At 46.5% G+C, this 26,151-nt stretch overlaps 1 protein-coding gene across 1 annotated transcript in view; it reads right to left on the reverse strand.

The window, feature by feature from the left end:
• Nucleotides 1-26,151, reverse strand: part of LOC129836675 (rhomboid-related protein 3-like) — a 50,623-nt gene that overhangs the window by 10,626 nt on the left and 13,846 nt on the right. The window contains exons 3-6 of the mRNA XM_055902913.1: nt 8,610-8,768; nt 6,125-6,352; nt 4,957-5,105; nt 247-359 (exon numbers count right to left, since the gene is read on the reverse strand). Of these exons, the coding sequence (XP_055758888.1) occupies nt 247-359; nt 4,957-5,105; nt 6,125-6,352; nt 8,610-8,768 (649 nt within the window). The remainder of the gene's footprint in view (nt 1-246; nt 360-4,956; nt 5,106-6,124; nt 6,353-8,609; nt 8,769-26,151) is intronic.

The following is a 26,151-nucleotide window of genomic DNA, read 5'->3' on the forward strand; positions in this document are numbered from 1 at the left end:
ATCTGTCCCAGACATACGTGTTTTCTGAATGACTGTTATCAAAACACAGTGGGGTGAAGCCTGATAGCAGGGGGTTGAGTGAGTGAGTGAGTGAGTGAGTGAGTGAGTGAGTGAGTGAGTGAGTGAGTGAGTGAGTGAGTGAGTGAGTGAGTGAGTGTGTGTGTGTGTGTGTGTGTGTGTGTGTGTGTGTGTGTGTGTGTGTGTGCACCTGCGCCACGTGTGTGTGTACCCTAGTCCAGTACTCACCTGCCAGTACACCACACACGTAGACCAGTCCTATCCTCAGCGCTCCATGGACCATCTCAAGAGGGACTCCCACCAGCAGCTGCATGGCCATGTTCAGACCCAGGTGTTCTATCCTGCTGGGTCACAACACACAACCGTCAGTTAGAGGACAGGACGCATCCACACTCATATACAGTTTATGGTCCTATTATCTATTTCATCTGTAGAGCAATGTTTCAATCCTGATCTAGGATCAGGTCCCCCTGTTCATGGAATCTCATGAATTATGATCTAAAAGGTCAAACTGATCCAAGATCAGCATTCCTACTCTGAGATGTTCAATGAATACGGGCCGGACATTTTTTTTTAAGTCCCTATATTGGATGCCTGTATAGCTTTTAGAATCTGTTTGTAGGAGAGTAAGTGACATAAAGTAATTGAATCTATATCAGTAACCTCTCGCTCAATGAGCACCAGACTAAATTCGTTGTCATTAAATTAGCCCAACTCGATGGGCGTAGAAAGTGATGGATGGATGGAGGGAGGGAGGGAGGGAGGGATGGATGGAGGGATGGCAATGTGTTGCTGAAAGATAATCGTGCCCACAGAGCATGTAAGACATTTAACATAGATTGATTATCCAGTGAACATACTGTAATAGTCTCTCCTGGGGGGACTTACAGTAGCTCTAGGAAGCAGCTCATACCGCCATTATCAACAACAACACATGACTAAGGACCAATGGTGACTGGGGATAATATGCTTCTGGAGGGAAAGAGGTTAGCATGTAGGCTTTACTACAACATCCGCACTAGGCCAACTGTATTGCAGCTGTGCTATCCACTGGTTTTGGCTCTAGTGTTAGTGCATCAACATTCCGAGAACACACCAATAAACCTCCTGTAAACCTTTTGTAGATGATGTCTCAGTATTGATCCAGCATTGCTTGGCTCCTGCTGCCATGTGCTGGCAGTTGACACATTTGATGCGTCGTCATCATTGGCTGAGATCCTGCAACGATGATGCAGGATCCCTAACGGGCTTTGGCAGTGTCCCTCCTCTCCATCTATCTATCTGACCGGCCGTGTAGTGACCTGTCTGACTGTGATAAGTCCGACATATTACACCCCTCCACAAAGTAATCCCTTCACTGGGGTCAACAACACTGCTTCCAATCGACAACAACACAAACAGAATGCACGTATCAGCCCAGAAACAGCACAGGACAACACTCCACTAACCCTTACAGGTAGGAACTAGCTGCTCTGTCTGGTAGGTCTAGGACAACTTGTTTCATTTGTATTATTTTAGTAATTGTTTTTAGGGGGTCTAGGACAACTTTAGTAGGTTACCATTGACCAAAGACTAAGCCGTTTCCCAGCCACTTATGCTTTGAACCGCCCCTCTGTTTGACCACGTTTTGGCTGCTTAACTCCTTGTGTTTCCATCAACATAAAAGCAGGATTTGGCTTATTTTCCCGCCTTTAAGCTGGCATTGAGTGTACTGTACAGCAGCTCAGTGAAAACAGCATTGCGTTCTTTGTTTTCCTTTGTGGTTGTCTAGAGAATGACAGTGAGCCATGTATTTGTCTGTGCCATTGTTATGAGACAACGGGATGTCTTCTCATAGGAACGTGTGTGTGTGTGTGTGTGTGTGTGTGTGTGTGTGTGTGTGTGTGTGTGTGTGTGTGTGTGTGTGTGTGTGTGTGTGTGTGTGTGTGTGTGTGTGTGTGTGTGTGTGTGTGTGTGTGTGTGTGTGTGTGTGTGTGTGTGTGTGTGTGTGTGTGTGTGCGCGGAAGCATCCCTCTGGGACTGGTTAGCGCTGGAAAATGAATAGTCCTTTTAATCTCCAGTGGAACGTCCTTCTGTATTTGGACAGGGCCTTGCTTCTCCACAAGCCAATCAATATCGGCCTTGTCTCATTGTCAACTAGAATGATTGTCTCATTCTCTCACTACAGCATGAGGGCTCTTGTCTGCTTCAACAAAACAACTCATAGCTTTTATTCTGTTTGGGGATTTGTTTCTATGGATACATCCGCTGTAGGGGTTTTAAACCAATGTGTTCATAATATCTAAGGCTGACACACACTGTTTTTTGGGGGGCCTGGTTTTGGCATGCTATCGTCGCCATGGTATAAATGAGATGGTTAAAGTATGTCCACTAAGCTGGGAGAGAGAGAGGGAGAACTAGGGGAACTTATGTGTTTTGGATTCTGCTGTGGCACCCACGTGTCAGTGCTGAGTACAGGCCCTGTGGGCATAAAGGACACGTGAGTGGATTCTGTGTGTGTGTGTGTGGCAGTCACAACACTGAATGACCTCTCCTACACACACTGCTGATAGAGAGCCAGAGCTTTGTGACATTAGATATTTGGTTAAATTCCCAGCAGCCTCCGCCTCTCTCAGAGCTGTGTGCGTGTGTGTGTTTAATAATGGATGGCTTGCCACGACCATGTGCTCTCATGAGGAGGCCGATGTGGTGTGTGTGGGAGCATAATCTAGAGGTGAAAGAAACGTACACCTATTTAGGCGAGGTGCTGGCTAGGGGAGTAAAACGCTTAAAAAGTAGAGCCGTACACTAGGAGCTCAGGTGCAATAATTTAATAACCTAATATCCAAGGTTTCGACAGACAAGCTGTCTTCATCAGGGTATGATCATGGGAGCATAATCATTTGGAAAGGAGACAGCTGATACTTAAGTGATATCATGACACACACACATCCAGGAATAGATTGAGAAACACTGCTCTACAGAGCCATAGAGTAGATATGACAATGTATGTACAGTGCATTCGGAAAGTAATCAGACTCCTTCACTTTTCCCACATTTTGTTACGTTACAACCTTAATCTAAAATTGATTAAATATTTTTTCCCCTCATTCATCTACACACAATACCCCATAATGACAAAGCAAAAACATTTTTGCAAATGTATTAAACATAAAAAACAGAAATACCTTATTTACATAAGTATTCAGACCATTTGCTATGAGACTCGAAATAGAGCTCAGGTGCATCCTTTTTCCATTGATCATCCTTGAGATGTTTCTACAAGGCACAGATCTGGGGAAAGGTACCAAAACATTTCTGCAGCGTTGACGTTCCCCAAGAACACAGTGGACTCCATCATTCTTATATGGAAGAAGTTTGGAAGCACCAAGACTCTTCCTAGAGCTGGCCTCCCGGCCAAACTGAGCAATGAAGGGAGAAGGGCATTGGTCAGGGAGGTGACCAAGAACCAGAGCTCTAGAGTTCTTCTGTGGAGGACAACCATCTCTGCAGCAATCCACCAATCAGGCCTTTATGGTAGAGTGGCCAGACAGAAGCCATTCCTCAGTAAATGGCACATGACAGCCCTCTTGGAGTTTGCCAAAAGGCACCTAAAGGACTTTCAGACTATGGGAAACAAGATTCTCTGGTCTGATGAAACCAAGATTGAACTCTTTGGCCTGAATGCCAAGCATCACGTCTGGAGGAAACCTGGCACCATCCCTACGATGAAGCATGGTGGTGGCAGCATCATGCTGTGGGGATGTTTTTCAGCGGCACGGACTGGGAGACTTGTCAGGATCAAGGGAAAGATGAACAGAGCAAAGTACAGAGAGATCCTTGATGAAAACCTGCTTCAGAGCGCTCAAGACCTCAGACTGGGGCAAAGGTGCGGAGATCTTTGTGGGCTATACTCAGCCTTGTCTCAGGATGGTAAGTTGGTGGTTGAAGATATCCTCTAGTGGTGTGGGGGCTGTGCTTTGGCAAAGTGGGTGGGGTTATATCCCGTATGTTTGGCCCTGTCCGGGAGTACCGTCGGATGGGGTCACAGTGTCTCCCGACCCCTCCTGTCTCAGTCTCCAGTATTTATGCTGCAGTAGTTTATGTGTCGGAGGGCTAGGGTCAGTCTGTTATATCTGGAGTATTTCTCCTGTCTTATCCGGTGTCCTGTGTGAATTTAAGAGTGCTTTCTCTAATTCTCTCTCTCTCTTTCTTTCTTTCTTTCTCTCTCTCTCTCGGAGGACCTGAGCCCTAGGACCATGCCTCATGACTACCTGGCCTGATGACTCCTTGCTGTCCCCAGTCCACCTGGCTGTGCTGCTGCTCCAGTTTCAACTGTTCTGCCTGCGGCTATGGAACCCTGACCTGTTCACCGGACATGCTACCTGTCCCAGACCTGCTGTTTTCAACTCTCTAGAGACAGCAGGAGCGGTAGAGATACTCTGAATGATCGGCTATGAAAAGCCAACTGACATTTACTCCTGAGGTGCTGACCTGTTGCACCCTCGACAACCACTGTGATTATTATTATTTGACCCTGCTGGTCATCTATGAACATTCGAACATCTTGGCCATGTTCTGTTATAATCTCCACCCGGCACAGCCAGAAGAGGACTGGTCACCCCTCATAGCCTGGATCCTATCTAGGTTTCTTCCTAGGTTCTGACCTTTCTAGGGAGTTTTTCCTAGCCACCTTGCTTCTACACCTGCATTGCTTGTTGTTTGGGGTTTTAGGCTGAGTTTCTGTACAGCACTTTGAGATATCAGCTGATGTAAGAAGGGCTTTATAAATACATTTGATTTGATTTGATCAGACCGTCCCAATATTCATACTTAGCATTAACATGCACGGTCAATACATCACCAAATACTAAGTAGTATGCAAGTATGTATATTTGAACATAGTCTGATTATAGGAGGGCATAGTCTTACCCTCCCCGAGCCAAGCTAGGTACCCACCCTGCGTGCATGAAGGCGTAGCTGAGGTATCTCCAGGCCTGAATCCGTAGCTGGGGGTGGTATGGCAGTGGGCCCCTCAGGAAGTGGGGACTGGACACCTGCAGCACCCAGCGGTCCAACTGCAGGCCATAGTACATGAACACTGCCACCTAGAGGACGGGAGTGGAAGTTATCGTTGAGGAATATCAGATCTAGCCTGGGTACTAGGCTAAGAGATACGTTTTAGTTTTCACAGAGATATTTAGGCTGTCTCCATGAAGAATGTAGAGTTTCACAGTAGTCTAGACTGATTTCAAAGGCTTATCTCGATGGAGAGTTGAAGCCAAGGGCAAAAGATAAATGATACTGTTGCTATCTCTCAGTCCTACCAAGTTAGAAGAAAAGAAAGACCAACTGTACAAAAGGCAATTCACCCTGTCTTGAAAACAGAAGTTGAACGATAGGGTTCTCTTTGTTATCAAAACCAATACTTTATAGCATCAAACCCTCATCAGAGATGCTTGAAGAACCTACGCCCTAAATCTCTCAGGTGCACGTCCTAACTTTACACTTCTTTTTTATTTAAATTTTTTTTATTTTAATTTTATCCCCTTTTCTCCCCAATTTTCGTGGTATCCAATCGCTAGTAATTACTATCTTGTCTCATCGCTACAACTCCCGTACGGGCTCGGGAGAGACGAAGGTCGAAAGCTATGCGTCCTCCGAAGCACAACCCAACCAAGCCGCACTGCTTCTTTAACACAGCGCGCCTCCAACCCGGAAGCCAGCCGCACCAATGTGTCGGAGGAAACACCGTGCACCTGGCCCCCCTTGGTTAGCGCGTACTGCGCCCAGCCCGCCACAGGAGTCGCTGGAGCGCGATGAGACAAGGAAATCCCTACCGGCCAAACCCTTCCTAACCCGGACGACGCTGGCCCAATTGTGCGTCGCCCCACGGACCTCCCGGTCGCGGCCGGCTGCGACAGAGCCTGGGGGCGAACCCAGAGACTCTGGTGGCGCAGTTAGTACTGCGATGCAGTGCCCTAGACCACTGCGCCACCCGGGAGGCCCTCTAACTTTACACTTCAGTTGAATATTCACTTCGTCTCCCATTGACATTCATGCATGACTAAGGGAAATTTGACTGAAGTAGAATTGACGATTTACCCATCCAAGAGCGGAACGTTACCTCAGCGATGGTGATAGCCAGGATGAGCCAGGGTGGTGGGCAGCAGGTGTAGCTGTCGAAGTACCACTTCCTGTCGATCTCCCGGGGCAGGGTCTCGTAGGCGATGTGCCTCACCAGCCTCTGGGACAAACCCAGACCCACCTCCTCCCCCAGGGCCCCGGCCCCTTTCAACTGACGACTTCCCTGGAGGATGGCCCGCCGGAAGCTGTTGCTGCGCTTGTTGGACATCTAGCAGGGAGAGGGGGGAGAGAGAAGTAGAGAGAGATTTATAGAGAGGGAGGGATGGGAGAGGGGAGAGAGAGGAATAGAGAGAGAGAGAGAGAGAGAGAGAGAGAGAGAGAGAGAGAGAGAGAGAGAGAGAGAGAGAGAGAGAGAGAGAGAGAGAGAGAGATGGAGAGAGTGAGACTGTTATGAGCACATGTGCAGATGTCAGTCAAAATACATAATCAAATACCCAGTGTCCATCTGCAGGTCAGGCTTCATTGACAGTCAGTCCATTCAGTGAGACGTTCATTGCAATAAGTAATTTAGTTCTGTTATGTGAGCGACAGAAACTTCATAGAAACATGGCCATTAAATAATAAGCCAACTATTGGCTTCCCTACAACACCCAATTGTGTTGTCATAGCTCCCCTAAGTCGTGAGCCCCCCCATCCTTCATCCCACTGTGACAGCAACCACGCTGCCATACTCTCCCACCTCGCCCCAGCAACAGAATGCCTCCGTCAGCACCTAGCAACCGCTGAGCCCTTCTCCTCGTCCCAAGTACTGGCGGCAGCTGCCTGACAACGCAGCCCTTCTACCCAGATCAGCAATATTCATGGTCCTCCTATAGAACATGGAATGTGAACAAGTCCCTCTCTCTCTCTCTCCCTCCCTGATTCCTCTCCCTCTGATTCCCATCTCTCTCGTTCTCTCTCGTTCTCTCTCATTCACACATTTCTCTCTCTCTCTTTCTCTCTCCGATCCTAAAAGTAGTTTACAATAGCACCATTCTTCAATCTATAATGACCATTCAAATTGAACAGATCTCCAATTATGTGAGTCTTGATTGCAGTCAAGAGACAGTGTGGGATTCTTCATGACTGTAGGTTACCATGGGCACTCCCAGCCCAAAGCCAACAGAGAGTGGGATCAAACGGTACCAAACATACACATTCTGCACCACACACACGCACCCACTGTACAAGACAATGGACCCGTGCGCACACGCGCAAACACACACATTCCTCTCCAGGTCACCCCACATGGCCCAACCGCATAAAGACACACTCTTCTTTCTTCCAGCAGTGCTGGGGCGATTCTTCTCCTCTTATTTTCAATCTAAAGAGAGAGAAAGGGAGTGACGTTCTATCTATTCACCGACTGCGAAGAGGTGAGCAGGGTAGAGAGAGATTGGTATTCATCCAAGAAGGACTGTGGGACCAGGGACAATCTACTGTTATACTGGGAGATGCTGTCAGGGAGAGGAGCGAGAGGAAGAGAGGGAGAGAGAGGAGAGGGAGGGAGAGGGACAGAAGGGGCAGGGAGATAAAGAGAGCGAGAGAGATAAGAGAGAGAGACAAGGAAAAGTAGAAGGAGAGAAAAGAGAGAAAAGAGAGAGCGAGGCAATAACTCCCAATCACGCTGACAGCTTTATGGAATAGGCAGCTGAGCAAAGTAAAGATGGAACTGCAAATAAACCCCAACAAGCCTGTCTCTGTCTTCCACTCCCTCTTGTCCTCCTCCTCCCTCTCTCCATCTATCCTTCCCTCATCCTGCTTGTCTTCTGTTGTGCTTCCAGTGAATGTGAAAGCCACGGGGGTGAGGGGCGGTCTTTGTGGGTAACAATAGCAGCCACACCCCCCAACACACACACATACATACACACACGCACACACATATCACTTGACAACATGTTCCTCATTCCTCTCTGTCCCACTTCCAGTACCTCGCCTTGACCTTTGACCTGTCACATGACCTGGACCGACCAATCAAAGATCCTCTTTCACAAGTTCCCACAGGCCCATTCTCAGCCCACTGTACAAGACAATGGACAGCTTTGAAGGAAGCGGAGGAGACAAATGAGAGAATAGGAGAAATGGAAATTGAGAGGGGAGAGTTGGGGAACCTTCACAAACCCACCCCCTACCGGCCACAACTTTTCACATTTCCAAACAATTGAATATTTCTCCAGATGACTTCACCGTCCAGGGTCAAGAGTTCAACCTCTCACCTGAAACACAACAGATGCTAGACGACGCGTGAAATTGCCAATTTAGACCAAGCTGTGTTGTCTAATACCGTGGAATATCCATGGAGACCTGGGTGAGTAGAAGGATGATAGTGGTGTAGATGCCTTTATAGAGGGTTGATATCATAAGACCACTTCCTCTCAACTATATGTCTCAACATGACCAATCGGTGTACAGTATAATCAATGTTATGCTTATACAATCACTACTATCAGTTACTATGTTAACATGAAGTGACTCGGGACTCTCACCAGGTTGACAAAGTCCTGGTAGCAGATCTTTCCGTCTGCGTTGCCGTCGGCGAGGGCCAGTAGAACCTCCAGCTTGTGAGGGTCCAGCTCCGAGCCGTGGGCCGCCAGCAGGTCCCTGAACCGCTCTGTACTGATGAATCCTGAACTCTCTGAGTCGAACTGGAACACACAAGGAGAAGCATATGGTTAGAAGGTCTGTAGATAAACACAGAGACAAGGACATAGACATACACGCACGCGCACACAAGAGACTTGACAGATGTAGTCAAACAAAGCGCATTTACAAAAGGCACAATGCACATACACACAAGCCTTATCGCATAGAGACACACAAAGGTTATTATCACAAGTGAATTATAAGTTAAGTCAGTATATAATCTCACAGTACAGCCTTGTACCGAACATTCAACACTGACACAAAAGAAAACAAGCCAAAAAGCTATAAAATAACATTTTGTTCATAGTTTGAGCTACTTTGTAAAGAATTTAAATGAGCCCGAATAGCTCATCTCACCAACGGCCATTTTGTTTCATTTATTATTTTCATTAATCACATTCAGTAGCTGAGGAAAGAGCCAATAACGTCTGAGAATATCCACACTTTAAAGAAGTTAGCTAGTGTTGTGTATTCCATTAGACTGTCAAGTGTCCTGAAACGTTTAGATGCACTTTAAATAAAGTGAAATTGTATCTATCTGACCAATTACATCCTGGTCGTCTAAATCATGGCCTTTCCCCTGCTACCCACTAAGCACTTCCAAGGGTCACAAGTCCTTGGCTCCACCCACACAACAGTCTCTCACATTCAGCAGATGCAAGTGCCAGACATCCCACACTAGGAATTCTTCACACTCACTCCTTAGTTCTTTCTCTCTCACCGTTGACGCATACACAGCACAGCGACTGCATCAGTGAATCAAAGAGAACAGTATCAATAGCTTTTTCTCATACCAAATGTTATATGAGCAAACATTCTTACACATTACCTCAATCCTCTCTGCTATGAGTGATAGTAATTCCAATTGAACTCAAACTGAATTGAATGGAGTCACTTTAGACTTCAGATGTGGAGTCTGTTCAACGGACTGTAAAATGGCCTGGATTTGAGTCCTCTTCTATTCCTCGATGTGCTTGTGTTTGATTTGAATGTCAGGTCGTTTGTGAATAGGGTCAGAATACAGCTGTCGTGCGTATAGTGTGTGTGTGTGACAGACAGACTAAATGAGCAGTGAATCTAATTCCATCGCCCTGAGCAAAGCCTCAGACTTCTCCATGTGCCACGTTTGGCAGGCAGCACAACGGAAGACAGGCAGAGGCCATAGAAATAACATCACAGACCATTGACTTGAATGGGGATTCTCCTTCTACTTATTAGACAGGTCAGTACATCACTGGGGCCGAGATCCCTGCCATCCAGGACCTCTCTATCAGGCGGTGTCAGAAGAAGGCTCGAAAAATTGCCAGACTCCAGCCTCCCAAGTCATTGACTGTTCACTCTGCTACCGTCCGGCAAATGGTACAGGAACATTGGCTCTCGGATCAAGAGACAGCTTCTACCCCCAAGCCAGTAGACTGCTAAATATCCAGACTGATGAATATCAATGAATGGTACCTGAACTGTCTGCTCTGACTCTATCTTGCACTGACCCTACACACACTCACTAGACTTTATATACACACCATATACACACTCACTCACTCACACTACACTGTCACTCCCACATAAATCCCTCACACATTCAAACACTACATACCCACACACACATCCATACAGGCACAACACAAACACACATGCTGCACACACTTTTACACTCCTCATTTGCTGCTGCCACTCTGTTCTTTGTTTTACTCTTATTATTATTATTATTATTATTATTATTATCTTATTATCTATCCTGGTGCCTAGTAACTTTACCCTGCCTTCATGTACATATCTACCTCAAATACCTCATTATTATCTATCCTGATGCCTAGTCACTTTACCCTGCCTTCATGTACATATCTACCTCAAATACCTTATTATTATATATCCTGATGCCTAGTCACTTTACATTGATCTGGTACTGGTACTCCCTGTATATAGCTCTACATTGATCTGGTACTGGTACTCCCTGTATATAGCTCCACATTGATCTGGTAATGATACTCCCTGTATATAGCTCCACATTGATCTGGTACTGGTACTCCCTGTATATAGCTCCACATTGATCTGGTACTGATACTCCCTGTATATAGCTCCACATTGATCTGGTACTGGTACTCCCTGTATATAGCTCCACATTGATCTGGTACTGATACTCCCTGTATATAGCTCCACATTGATCTGGTACTGATACTCCCTGTATATAGCTCCACATTGATCTGGTACTGATACTCCCTGTATATAGCTCCACATTGATCTGGTACTGGTACTCCCTGTATATAGCTCCACATTGATCTGGTAATGATACTCCCTGTATATAGCTCCACATTGATCTGGTAATGATACTCCCTGTATATAGCTCCACATTGATCTGGTAATGATACTCCCTGTATATAGCTCCACATTGATCTGGTAATGATACTCCCTGTATATAGCTCCACATTGATCTGGTACTGGTACTCCCTGTATATAGCTCCACATTGATCTGGTAATGATACTCCCTGTATATAGCTCCACATTGATCTGGTACCGGTACTCCCTGTATATAGCTCCACATTGATCTGATAATGATACTCCCTGTATATAACTCCACATTGATCTGGTACTGGTACTCCCTGTATATAGCTCCACATTGATCTGGTAATGATACTCCCTGTATATAACTCCACATTGATCTGGTACTGATACTCCCTGTATATAACTCCACATTGATCTGGTAATGATACTCCCTGTATATAGCTCCATTCTTGTGTAATTTATTTTATTTGACTATTACATTTTTAAACTTTGCATCGTTGGTAAAAACTCGGAAGCAAGCATTTCACTGTACACCAGTTGTATTCGGCGCATGTGATTAATACAAATGGATTTGATTCGATTCCATTTCTATGGCAATAGAATGGCAGGTGGGCATGAAGGGCTGTTCCATTCTGCTCTTCAGAACAACAACTGAGAGATGACAGTTGACTCTCATAGAGTCCTTTCTTATGGTGATTCCAAAAGTCATCGTTTAAAGATGCTGCAATATGGTTGGAACATTTTGGTTAAATGATCATTGATAACTATAAAGACTGGGTTGGCGCTAAATAAATAAGTTGAAATCGACCACATTAACTCAGATTTCACACACTGGAGACTGTGTGAACACACATACATTCCAACACTATATCGGTCTTGATGCCATGCTCACGCGCACGCGCACGCACACACACACACACACACACACACACACACACACACACACACACACACACACACACACACACACACACACACACACACACACACACACAACCTCCCTGTAATCCCAGAACCATATCTCACGCGTGTTCGCCAGTTAATAGTGTCATAAGAGACTACTGTCTGTGTGTCTAGTCTATTCCCACTGCTCTCTGTCTGTATCTACCAGACTGTCTGGTCCAGAATGAGAGCTTGTTTACCCCTCTGACGGATTACAGTCCCATACTGAACCCCCCCGCCCCCCCTAAACCCCCTGTTCTCAACCCCCCCCCCCCCCCCCCCCCCCCACACACAATACAACCCAGCCCCAAACCTCATTTTAGCCTACATTCAGATCTCAGACCCCCTCTCTCCCACATCTCTCTTAGACACACTCTTGTACAACTCTCTCTCAAACTGAAACTAACACACCCTTTCTCTCACATGCCTACACACTGTCACGAAGACCCACACATACACATTCCCATACACCAGCTCCACATCCAGCCCTTCAGACTCCAGTTCAAATTCTGCAGTCAACAGGCTCACTGGCAGGCAGGGATGAGTGTGATGATGTGGGGAACCCCTCCTTAACAATGGGGGCCTAATGGAAGTTTCATGCAAGGTTTACCCAATCCCTTTCCCCCAATAAGACCCTGTTGCCCCTCGTCCCTCTGAGGGCTTCACATAAGACATAGGAAAGACACAATAGAATATGGGAACAGCACTGTTGATGACATAGACACATTAGAATATGGGAACAGCACTGTTGATGACATAGACACATTAGAATATGGGAACAGCACTGTTGATGACATAGACACATTAGAATATGAGAACAGCACTGTTGATGACATAAACGCTGAAACGTGTGTTCTTTTTTGTTCAGCACTTATTGCACTTTGCACAGGTACGTTTGGAATCATTTTGAGTATGGAATTACATCTGAGCTACCTTGGGATTTCGTCTTTATGGTTTGAGTGTGAGTACCTGCTCAACACTGTTACCATGGCATACACACACAGGGACAAATCATTATGTTGTACTGTCCATATTCAAATGTCAATCTCCACCCAAAATGTAATACAAGCTAAGCCAGGACTTGCTACTGCTTCCTCCTGACCATGGGGGTTGTTTTGGGCATAACAAAGGGGTGTGGGGAGTGAGACAAACCAAACAGATTGTTTCCCCTGACCAATGACAGAGTATTATGCAGACAAAGGCCTTTATTTGACACATACACACGGACACGCGAACACACCCAGTAATCCTGCCATTTGGACTACCCCATAGCCTAGCTTCAAGGGCTGAGGAGAGGAGAGGAAAGTATAGAGGAAATGAGAGAAGAGGAGGGAGGGGAAGGGAAGAGAAGAGAAGAAGAGAGAGAAGAGAGAAAAGAGAAGAGAAGATTGGGGACAATACTAGGCTGGGTCCTTAGCCTCATTTTCATAATGCTGCATATTAAGAAGCTTGAGGCAGCAGCCATGGAGAGTTTTTGGGAGTCCACCAAGCCTAACAGCCCACAGAACAGTCTGAAATGTCATTGGTTCAAGTCTAATTTTGAGCAACCTTTTTCCCTCTGTATAGCTGACCACAAGGTCCTTCCGCCGACCTATTTAGATCTAATAAACAGATGAATCCATCCAACATGTGGGAAATGTGATTCTGTTAGCCCTCCAGCCACCCTAACAAACAGTAGAGTGTTCAGGCAGCTACAGACATGTTGGAGTGATCGTAAACCAGTCAACCCTGATATAATGACTCTACCACATCCCTTATCCCTAACCACACCCCAGGAAGCTGCACCACTCATCTAGTGACCTCTGACCTGAACTGATATGGGTCACTATCCAACAGGCCCCCTGCCCTGCGCTGAGATAAACCCATGAGGCATTTTCTGGAACAATGACCACCACCGCAAAGGAGAGCGGTTAACTGGAGTGTAGGATAATGTATGGTAATGATGTAGGATAATGAAGTTCAATTGGAAAAGACAACTGACAACTCAGTTTTGTTTCTCCTGGTTGCTCTCACATTGGTATGGGGTTAGTTGAGATTTAGGCAAAAAAATCTTAAATCCTCTCTTTTGTGAACTACCATGTCAGGTGTCACCATGAAGCATGACACCTGTAGGTGGATGTCCTACTCAAATGGTTGCCATTCATAACGTCCTGAATCAATGGAAAAACTACAATGGACCAAAATCCATATTGCGATAAACCGGCTGAATTGATGCGATAACGATGAATAGAATGATACGTTTATAACATTAACTGTGCACCTTTAAACTACTACTACCAATTTGACGAGTGTAGCCATCAATTGTCCCCTAAACAATCACCCATATTAGCAAACTATCTTCTCTAGTATAGGCTACTTATCGTAACGATAACAGCAAAATGCCTGCGATAAGTGATCGGTACGGTTGGTAATTTCGGGTTTATCGTCAACAGATCTATGCCCATCACAAAAACACTGGAATAAATTCACAATTCTACATAGTCTATTCTGTGAAGTTGAATAATGGAAGTAGTATTTCACCTACAATGATATTATCAACCACAAATAGAGACGTCTCATTCCCATTCCATTACCACATACAGGTTGCCGTGGTAACATGCATGACTTGGCCGATCGGCACAGTAACGTGCGCAATAACATGCGTGACCTGACTGACGGGGGGGGGTGCAATAACAAGCGTTACCCTGAGAGAAGGGGTTCACAATTCACAGAACTGCGGTGTTACGGGACTATTGGTACCCCATAGAGCTGCCAAAAGACTGCAGTGGAGCTGAGGGAGGCCATTAGTGAATCTATGTTCCCTTTGGGGGTTTCCTGTACTCTGCATGACGGGTGAGGACCTTTAACAGGTGATTAGGCTAGCTGTTAGCTCAAGGCTTGTGAAAGTTTAACAAGACACCAACAACCGGCAAAGTCAAAATTGTTCTCTATCCAGCTTTATAAAAGTTGAAAAAGCATATGGTCTACGTGCTATTCTAGAGAAGGGTTCTACCCTATATCCTATGGGGTTCAACTTAATGACATAGTCTACAGTAGCTACATGAAACCATAAAAGATCTAAATGTTTTATATGACCCTCGATCGGCCTCACCAGCTCAATCACTCAAGGCATGCAATGAATTATACTGCTGTAGGATAACACCTGACACCTACACAGTCAGGTCATGCAGAATTATAAACACATTAACATATAGGAAATATATTTATTTGTAGGCCCTTAGTCTCCAAAATGGCACCCTATTCCTTATGTAGTGCACTACTCTTGACAGGAGCCCTATGGGCCGCGGTCAAAAGTCAGGGGCGGATTGGCCATCTGGCGCCTCAAGGAAAGAATGGGCCGGTGTGTTAGAAATACCAGGGACAAGTTCTGGTCCCAGTCCGCCCCTGTCAAAAGTAGTGCACTATATAGGGAATAGGGTGCCGTTTGAGACACAGCCTAGAAGTGTCAGCTGCAGTGGGCCATTACTACACATGTTCATTATGCCATGGATCAACAGCGAGCTACTCATCATGATAGACGAAGAACTGGTGAGGGGCCACACACACACACTGGGAGCCACACACACACACACATGAACAAACAAGTTCACACACACACAAAGGTAGAGTGCTCCCTTGACATGATCCAATTAGCTGGTCTGATTAAAAGCTACTAGACTGGTGGGGGGGGGGAGCTTGTTTCTCTCTGCTAATTACAGAGCAACACTGGGGAGGACAGGAGTGTCTCAGGGCTGTGATTCTCTCTCTCTCTCTCTCTCTCTCTCTCTCTCTCTCACACAAACACACACACCCACGCATGCATTCACACACACACACACACACACACACACGTGCATGTACACACACACACTCACTCACTATCCCATCTCTCCTGGTAAGTGATGTGATTGTAATGATCGCTTTCTCCAGTCATGGGATCTGACTCCCTGAGGGAGATGGAGAGGAGTGTGTGTGTGTGTTCCAACAGCACTCTTCACTTAGCTACATTTACTATTAGATCACTCACGGAGACACACATGGAGTGAGTGATCTAGGTGAGCGGCAGATGTACACTGAACAAGTGAGTGAGCATTTCTCCATTTCTCCTGTCATACAACACGATGCCACAGATGTCTCAAGTTTTGAGGGAGCGTGCAATTGGCATGCTGACTGCAGGAATGTCCACCAGAGCTGTTGCCAGAGAATTTAATGTTAATTTCTCTACTATAAGCCTCCTCCAACGTTGCTTTAGTGAATTTGGCAGTACGTCCAACCGGTCTCACAACCGCAGACCACATGTATGGCATTGTGTGGGCGAGAGGTTTGCTGATTTCAACGTTGTGAACAGAGTGCCCCATGGTGGCAGTGGGGTTATGATATGGGCAGGCAAAAGCTACGGACAACGAACACAATTGCTTTTGTGCAATTTGAATGCACAGCGATACCGTGACGAGATCCTGATGCCCATTGTCGTGCCATTCATCCGCCGCCAACACCTCATGTTTCAGCATGATAATGTACAGCCCCATGTCACAAGGATCTGTACACAATTCCTGGAAGTTGAAAATCTCTCAGTTATTCCATGGCCTGCATACTTACCAGACATGTCACCCATTGATCATGTTTGGGATGCTCTGGATTGACGTGTACGACAGCATGTTCCAGTTACCGCCAATATCCAGCAACTTCTCACAGCCATTGAAGAGGAGTGGGACAACATTCCTCAGGTCACAATCAACAGCCTGGTCAACTCTACGCGAAGGAGATGCATGAAGCAAATCTTTTTTATTTTTTTATTTACATTTTATCCCCTTTTCTCCCCAATTTTCGTGGTATCCAATCACTAGTAATTACTATCTTGTCTCATCGCTACAACTCCCGTACGGGCTCGGGAGAGACGAAGGTCGAACGCCATGCGTCCTCCGAAGCACAACCCAACCAAGCCGCACTGCTTCTTAACACAGCGCGCCTGCAACCCGGAAGCCAGCCGCACCAATGTGTCGGAGGAAACACCGTGCACCTGGCCCCCTCGGTTAGCGCGCACTGCGCCCGGCCCGCCACAGGAGTCGCTGGAGCGCGATGAGACAAGGATATCCCTACCGGCCAAACCCTCCCTAACCCGGACGACGCTAGGCCAATTGTGCGTCGCCCCACGGACCTCCCGGTAGCCCGGGCGCGAACCCAGAGACTCTGGTTGCGCAGCCCTAGACCACAGCGCCACCCGGAAGGCCCCTACATGAAGCAAATCTTGATCACACCAGATACTGACTGTTTTTCTGATCCACGCCCCTTTCCTTTTTTTTTAAGGTATCTGTGACCAACATGCATATCTGTATTCCCTGTCATAGCTTAGGGCCTAATGTATTTAAATTGACTGATTTCCTCATATGAACTGTAACTCAGTAAAATCGTTGAAATTGTTGCATGTTCAGTATAGTTTTCTTTGGCCCATGCACCACTGTTAGGGGCTTGACTCTGTAGGTTGGGGTGTTAAAGGGGTCAGTTGACAGCTGGGAAATGGGACGCTCCTGTGACTCAAAGGCTTTCGGGAAAGATGAAAAGGGATGGTGTGAGGCAGGGGGTAGGGTGGTCCATGACTAAAGAGGGGGAGGACCCCTTCAAGCCCCATACTCTGCGTCCCTCTCATCAGACATGCACGCACGCACACGCCCACGCACGCAAACATACACACTCACACTGTGGCTCTACTACCATTCGAATGCTAATTCAGGGCTTCTAAGTGTGGCCTTGACACCAGCGAGGGGCCTTTCCTGTGTAATCTGAGTCACACACACACACACACACACACACACACACACACACACACACACACACACACACACACACACACACACACACACACACACACACACACACACACACACACACACACACCACAATCTACAGCTGAGGCAACACTAATGTTAGATTACATCACTACTCCCATTGACTGGCTATAGAACACCACGAGTTGATCTGTACCGCCATTGACCAGAGAGAAATATGGCGCTAACGCTCTCCTCGTTGTCGTCTAGGAGACTAGTTCAACTTGAGTGCAGACAGCAGCTTGCAAGCGGGCTGGGACGAGAACAAAGGGGACGTGGCTAGGACCTGACAGCCAGGGTTGAAGGGTCATGGCTGTGACTGGCAACTGGGTCCACAGAGTCACCCCAGACAGTCCTACAGACAAGATTGGGTGACACCAAAAAATGATGAAAGGTAGTCCTGCTGTCAATGGGAACATGATGTGTGGTGTGTGTCAGTGTTTCCCATCTTGCACTAATATCTGACTCTTTGCCCTCCGCCGTTGGTCTGATCCAAACCATAAGACAACGTAAAGATGTCCCATCCAAACCATAAGACAACGTAAAGATGTCTCATCCAAACCATAAGACAACGTAAAGATGTCTCATCCAAACCATAAGACAACGTAAAGATGTCCCATCCAAACTATAAGACAACGTAAAGATGTCTCATCCAAACCATAAGACAACGTAAAGATGTCTCATCCAAACCATAAGACAACGTAAAGATGTCTCATCCAAACCATAAGACAACGTAAAGATGTCTCATCCAAACCATAAGACAACGTAAAGATGTCTCATCCAAACCATAAGACAACGTAAAGATGTCTCATCCAAACCATAAGACAACGTAAAGATGTCTCATCCAAACCATAAGACAACGTAAAGATGTCTCATCCAAACCATAAGACAACGTAAAGATGTCTCATCCAAACCATAAGACAACGTAAAGATGTCTCATCCAAACCATAAGACAACGTAAAGATGTCTCATCCAAACCATAAGACAACGTAAAGATGTCTCATCCAAACCATAAGACAACGTAAAGATGTCTCATCCAAACCATAAGACAACGTAAAGATGTCTCATCCAAACCATAAGACAACGTAAAGAAAATATGTTTTCTTCAGTCAGACTGGGTGGTATGAATAGAACATATAGGCTATTATTGTCTGTGGAAAGCTAGTCTTTAGCCTGGGCAATTTGTAAGAACCTGGCTCTGTGTTCACCAGACCAGATCTGACACCAACTTCACACTCCAAGTTAGGTCGACGTAGAAAAAGGTTGTGTTTTGACAGCTGCTGGCTGTCTCAGACACTGATGGGGTACAAGAATGTGCGTCAGGCACGATTTCGACATAGGGAGTCAATTCTGCAGAACAGAACAATGCTTTTCATATCTCAAGGAGAGGAGCTTTCCAAGCACCATACAATAGGAGATGATGAGGAGATTGTTGTTTTTTCAGTGTGTGTGTGTGTGTGTGTGTGTGTGTGTGTGTGTGTGTGTGTGTGTGTGTGTGTGTGTGTGTGTGTGTGTGTGTGTGTGTGTGTGTGCATGCTATTTTTTGTAAGACACCAACTGCACAGTTCAAAGCTAAAAGCTCCATTCAAGCTCATTTGTGGGATAGATTCACATTGATTCACTTTTGGAATCTCTACGTTCGTTCTCATTCTGCTGGGTGATTTGGTTTAACTATGCATTCGTCTCAGCTGGTACCAGCAAATGGTGATTGGCAGAACCAATATATCAGTCTAATAATTTGGTCCAATCAGTGCCAATGTATTAGCATCTCATTCAATCAGTGCCAATATATCAGCATTCTTTCCAATCAGTGCCAATCAGTGCTAACATTAGTCTTTTAATCAATAAGCACCGATATGTTGGTACTTCGTCCAATCAGAAGGCAGTATATTTGTCTTGCATCCAATCAGCGCCAATATAACGGTGTTACTATCAGCGCAGCTGCTGATGATTGAGTGGCAGAATGAGGCGGATCTAGGAGAAGGATATCGTCTCCAGACCGTCAATTACCCAGACATCATCTCTCCCGTCGCCAGACATCATCTCTCCCGTCGCCAGACATCATCTCTCCCGTCGCCAGACATCATCTCTCCCGTCGCCAGACATCATCTCTCCCGTCGCCAGACATCATCTCTCCCGTCCCCAGACATCATCTCTCCCGTCCCCAGACATCATCTCTCCCGTCGCCAGACATCATCTCTCCCGTCGCCAGACATCATCTCTCCCGTCGCCAGACATCATCTCTCCCGTCCCCAGACATCATCTCTCCCGTCGCCAGACATCATCTCTCCCGTCGCCAGACATCATCTCTCCCGTCGCCAGACATCATCTCTCCCGTCCCCAGACATCATCTCTCCCGTCCCCAGACATCATCTCTCCCGTCGCCAGACATCATCTCTCCCGTCCCCAGACATCATCTCTCCCGTCGCCAGAGATCATCTCTCCCGTCGCCAGACATCATCTCTCCCGTCGCCAGAGATCATCTCTCCCGTCGCCAGAGATCATCTCTCCCGTCGCCAGACATCATCTCTCCCGTCGCCAGAGATCATCTCTCCCGTCGCCAGACATCATCTCTCCCGTCGCCAGAGATCATCTCTCCCGTCGCCAGACATCATCTCTCCCGTCGCCAGACATCATCTCTCCCGTCGCCAGAGATCATCTCTCCCGTCGCCAGAGATCATCTCTCCCGTCGCCAAACGTCTCGGCGGAAAGGTCAGCGTCTGGCTCAAATGGAGCCCTGTTAGCCATGCGTGTCACGACCAGGCTGGTGGACTTCCTACACCACTGTGACTTGAGCGATGTCTAATGCTTTGACAGGACACTAATAGCCTTTCTAATGCCATGCCAATGTCCGATAACGCAACCGCAAGTCCACACTCACTAAGAGACTGTGATAATCCATAGAGGACAGGAGGGAAGGTGTGTGTGTGTGTGTGTGTGTGTGTGTGTGTGTGTGTGTGTGTGTGTGTGTGTGTGTGTGTGTGTGTGTGTGTGTGCGTGCGTGCGTGCGTGCGTGCGTGCGTGCGTGCGTGCGTGCGTGCGTGCGTCTGTGTGTGCAGAGGTTGACTCGTTAAAAGAAGGGAGGAAAGTGAGAATAGAGGTAAAAATAGATGAGGTGATAAATGACTGTGTATAGAGTCTTATTATCCTCCTGTGTACAACGCTGTATCCACCTTAGTGAGCTAGCTAATATAAGGCCTGAGCCCACAGTTCCCCGATGACAGGTCAGAGAGTCTATGGCGGCACACTGACATCTACAATGACTAAAGTAAGAACTTTCCTTTAGGGCAGGAGAATGTTCTTTCATAAAGAGATTTCGACAATATGCAACTATTTTAGTCTACCAAGTGTAAAGCAATGTGTGGAAACCACAGCAATGCTACTTAAGACTTTCTCATACTGCGGGTGGGAGGTTGAACAAAGATATGGGAAAGAGCAAGACTTCATTCCATTCTCTCACCCGGACAGCATGAAAAACCCACCATCCACACCTCCCAATCTCCAACCCTTTCCAAGATCCCCACCTAGTCCTCACCCACCCCTTTCCACTCCAAAACAACACCTCATGATTCCTACTAAGGGTGCTCCTGCGCTACACTCTTAGAAAAAAGGTGCTATCTAGAACCTAAAAGGGTTCTTCGGTTGTCCCCATAAGAGAACCCTTTTTGGTTCTAGGCTGAACCGTTTAGGTTCCAGATAGAACCCTTTTGGGTTCCATGTAAAACCCTTTCCACAGAGGGTTCTACATGGAACCCCAAAAGTTTCGACCTGGAACCAAAAAGGGTTTTCCTATGGGAACAGCTGAAGAACCCTCTTGAAACCTTTTTTTCTAAGAGTGTAGCCTACATATTTAACGAGTGGTTACTCTAAGGCTTCCTTCTCTCTCTTCCTGTACCTTTTCTCTTCTACATCAAAGTAAAGTGGATTTGGGTCCACTCTCCTTCTGCCATAATCATCTCTTCACACAATGAGCGGAAAAATAACTAAGTGGCCACCCTTCAGCACTTTTACTGTGGTACAATTTAATTTATTTTTCATTTATTTAACTAGGCAAGTCAGTTAAGAACAAATTCTTATTTTCAACGACAGCCTAGGAACAGTGGTTAACAGCCTTGTTCAGGGGCAGAAATGACAGCTCTGGGATTTGAACTTGCAACCTTTCGGTTACTAGCCCAACGCTCTAACCACTAGGCTACCCTGCCAGAATAATTGTCAATAGAAAAAAGGAAAGACAAAAAGAGTGAGAACGAGACAGCGAGAGAGAGGAAAAGACAATGTGTGTGGGAGACAAGGACTTTCTGTCTAATGAACGTGCACATGGGTTAATATAATGGACGAGGACTGTCTCTAGACCTGTCGGTGTGGGAAATGTCAGGTCAAACTGCGTTAGGACAACCCCCAAACTGATCAGTAGGCACCAAATGAAAGAAAACGGAGTAAAACATGGAGGGACCACATGGGGTTGTTTTGCTACAATGTGCTTTAATAAACATGACCCAGGAGAAGGATACAGTGTCTGACAGTATAGTCCACCAATCTCCTTCCCCCTTCACTATTCTATCCATTCCTAGCAGCCCCTGATGAAAGGAGGAGAGACAGACCCCCTTTCTACAAACACACAGCATCCTTATCTTCTTTATTCCCTGGCTGGATGGGAAGTGAATAGAGATAGATTAGCCTGGCCTGGGGATTGCTTTCTCTCTATAGGTGAACTCATTCACTCTCCTCCCTCTTTCATTTGAATCTCCTTTAAAAGCACAAAAAAAGGCTGATATGATTCATAACTCTACATACAGTCCAATTTACTGGCTGAAATTGTTTTTCAGACCGTGCACCTGTGATCTTTCTCTTTCCTCTCAGGGCTGTACAAGGGTAGTACATCGGTTTATTAGCTTGGTCTCAGATCTGTTTATGTTGTTATGCCTGACGACCATAAGAGTTGGCAAGACAGCAGAAATAGATCTTGCATCAGGCTAGAGGTTTTTTGGTAGTCCTGTTTTGGGTTATGCTGCAAGCGGAAGGGGTGAGTGACGTGCCTTTCTGTCTGGGATAATGGATGACGGCTGGGTGTGTGTCGCCTCGCCCAGTTGGTCTTTTAGCAGTGGGCTGTCAGTGTGTGTGTGTGTGTGTGTGTGTGTGTGTGTGTGTGTGTGTGTGTGTGTGTGTGTGTGTGTGTGTGTGTGTGTGTGTGTGTGTGTGTTGGGCTGACTGACAGCATTTTAGGGTCTCTCATTCATCAGATCACTCTCATCAGGCTCCAGGCTTGCAGCCACAAATTAGCACAGCCCGCCACCCAAAGTGTGTAACCTAGCAACACTGCCATGTTACATGGACATGTGATGACTTCACCCTGAGGGACAGGTCACAGCCAGGTACAAGTCCCTCCCTATGGAGAGAGGTTGAGATGTCAGAGTCTCTGGTATTACACTGTTCTCTGGCTGTTACGTAGCCTAGCGGATAAAAGCATTGGCCCAGTAACCGAAAGGTCGCTGATTCAGACCCCCAAACTAGGTGAAAAATATGTTGATGTGCCCTTGAACAAGGCACTTAACCTAATTGCTCTGGATAAGAGCATCCGCTAAATGAATACAATTAAAATGTCAAACGTAATACCGTATCCCTGAAACACTCCCACATCTTGATCTCTTCCTCTAACCCTGAACCACGTTCATATTACACCAACAGGTGAACAAGTCATACCCCCTGATCCAATCACATCTAAACGACATCATCGCATGGCTGTAATCATCCAGCGTAGCTGGGTCGGCAACCGAAACAAGCAGGGATTTAACAGCATTAATAGGCCTCATCAACAAGTAGAAAATGAATTCAGTATGTGTATGTTCAGTATGTGATCTATCCGTCCACTATTTCCAACCAGTAGCCCCAACCTGTACAGCTAAAGACAGCCAAGATCTATCACTGGGAGTGAGATTACTTTTCGCCCACTCCTTGTCCTCCTCCTCTCAAAACCCTGACGGCACCACGACTTAATGACCATCTTATTGCACTGAGACATGTCCCTGGTTCAATTATGGGGGCTGAGGCCTTAAACAACACACACATACATGCACACACACATCATAATGGCTGCAGGCCTAGTGTAAAATGGAGTACAGTACTTTCATAAGGCTTAGACAGATGCTGCTCTGTAGCAACAACACAAAACAAAGAGGCTGGGGGGCTGAATTGTAACAAACTCCTGCTTGGCTGTTAGCTGGGCGCTAGAGGCCGGTGTGTGTGTGTGTGTGTGTGTGTGTGTGTGTGTGTGTGTGTGTGTGTGTGTGTGTGTGTGTGTGTGTGTGTGTGTGTGTGTCTAAACACTGGGATACCACAGAGGGGGGACAGTGAGAAAGAAAGGGGGAATCAAAAGGAGGAGAGTGCTTGCTTTGCCCCCAGGGCTCCTGTGGTAACAGGGATTCACACAGCAGACAGCTGGGTGAGTGGTCCTCAGCAGGTTCCCTAGCATGTGGGAAAATACCCACCCCCCAATCGCCTGAGTCTGAAAGGAGTGTGTGGAATATGCACACACATACACATGTGATGACTAATTCATACACACACACTAGTGGACACACACACACACACACACACACACACACACACACACACACACACACACACACACACACACACACACACACACACCTTATTCATCATACACAAAAACATACACACATACACCTATAAAAGAAAAGTTGTAAAAGAAGAAAGAGAGGGTGATGGAGAGTCCATGTTGTTCAGACACAGGGCATGGGCAGGTCAGCACAGAGATAAAGACAGGAGGCCATAAAACTCTTCACATAACATTGGGGTGAGAAACCCTCATTACCAGCGGGCCAAGCCCTCATTTACAGCAACCACCGTCAGAGGCCATTCTGAGGCGATTCCCGAGAACGAGGGAACAAAAAGAGGGAGAAACATTTATTTTTGGAGCCTTCTCTGTCTGTTTTTCTCTCTATTCAGTCCTTCTTTCTGGGGGTCGCCCTAAACTGACCCCTTTTTATGAGGGGGCGGCGGCTCCATTCACCATAGAGATTTATGGTCTTTAATAGGGGAAATGGACCCGGCCCGGGCTGCCTTCAGGGGGGCCTGATTTAAATTCTACAAAAACATAGGAGAGGGTTTGGAATTGGGATTGGGGGGAGGGAGGTGGTGATCGGGATGAGTGGGGTGGGGTCCTCTGTCGGTGATATTTTCAAGGTTGCCATCTGGGCAGGGAGTGGGAGCCTTCAACTGTCCGTCAACATCTCAAGCAACACTGCCCCCCCTGGATAAAGCCGCAGAGGAGGAGAAAGGGAAAACAACATCAACTGGGGGAAACAGATGCCCTCTATCAAAGCCCTGGTGGTGACTCACAGGCTGCTTGTCCACCTGGGCCTTTTTCTCCACCCATAACAATAAGCCAGTCAGTCAGTCTCCTGATCTGTGGTGGCCTGGTTGAGAGCCCTGCTGCGGTGTGGATCACCCTCTATTTCATAATCCTATTACCATAATCCCAAAAGGTCAGGGAGCACAGAGCACTTTCTCCTTCTCTCTCCTACCAGAACGTCTCTCCTTTAAAGGTAAAAGGGAGTTAAACTTCGGCCCAAAGGTTGAAAGAAACTTCCAGAAAGGCAACTTAAGGGGAGAAGAGTTGGGGAGTATGCTAATGGTTCTAACCTCCATTGGGCTCAGCAGAGTTATGACCTATAGGCAACCACCAGAACGACTGAAGGTCTCCACAGCTAGTCTGTCAGAGGTCACTGTGGGCTATAGCAGCATGAGGTTCAACCCCTTAGCCTCTCATATTGAGACCCGGGAATTTCATAAAAGTCCAAGATAAATTATGATCTTCGTGACTGGTTTCATTTTCTCACAGATACATTGGGAAGAAGCTGAGGATAAAATGAGAAGATGAGTGCCACAACCCTGAAATGAAAGACGGCCTTGTGCCCAAACTTTCATTCGAGGACATATATCTGTTGGGCTTTCCCACAAAAACACTTTTCTAAAATGTAAAGGCAAGACCACAATGTCCAAGCAACACGTAAGGCATCCCTCCATCTGTAGCGTTGGTGTGAAACATCCTCTTGGCAGACACATTCTCCTCAAAACGTCATAATCAAACTATCACGGTAGGCCTAAAACCTTCATATTCAAACTATCATAGAAGCAAAGACCACAAAACTTTATATCAGACCTCATTTTCAAACTCATATTGACACTTTCAAGGCAACTCCTTGACAGCAACCTTGATGAGACATTCCAGTTCTTATATTGTGACAACGTCCCAAATTGCACCCTTTTCCCTAAAGTGTCTTATTATTGAACATGGTCTCTGGTCAAATAAAGTGCACTATGTACAGAATTCGGT

Source organism: Salvelinus fontinalis, chromosome 3 (genome assembly GCF_029448725.1).
Source record: "Salvelinus fontinalis isolate EN_2023a chromosome 3, ASM2944872v1, whole genome shotgun sequence".
NCBI lineage: Eukaryota > Metazoa > Chordata > Actinopteri > Salmoniformes > Salmonidae > Salvelinus > Salvelinus fontinalis.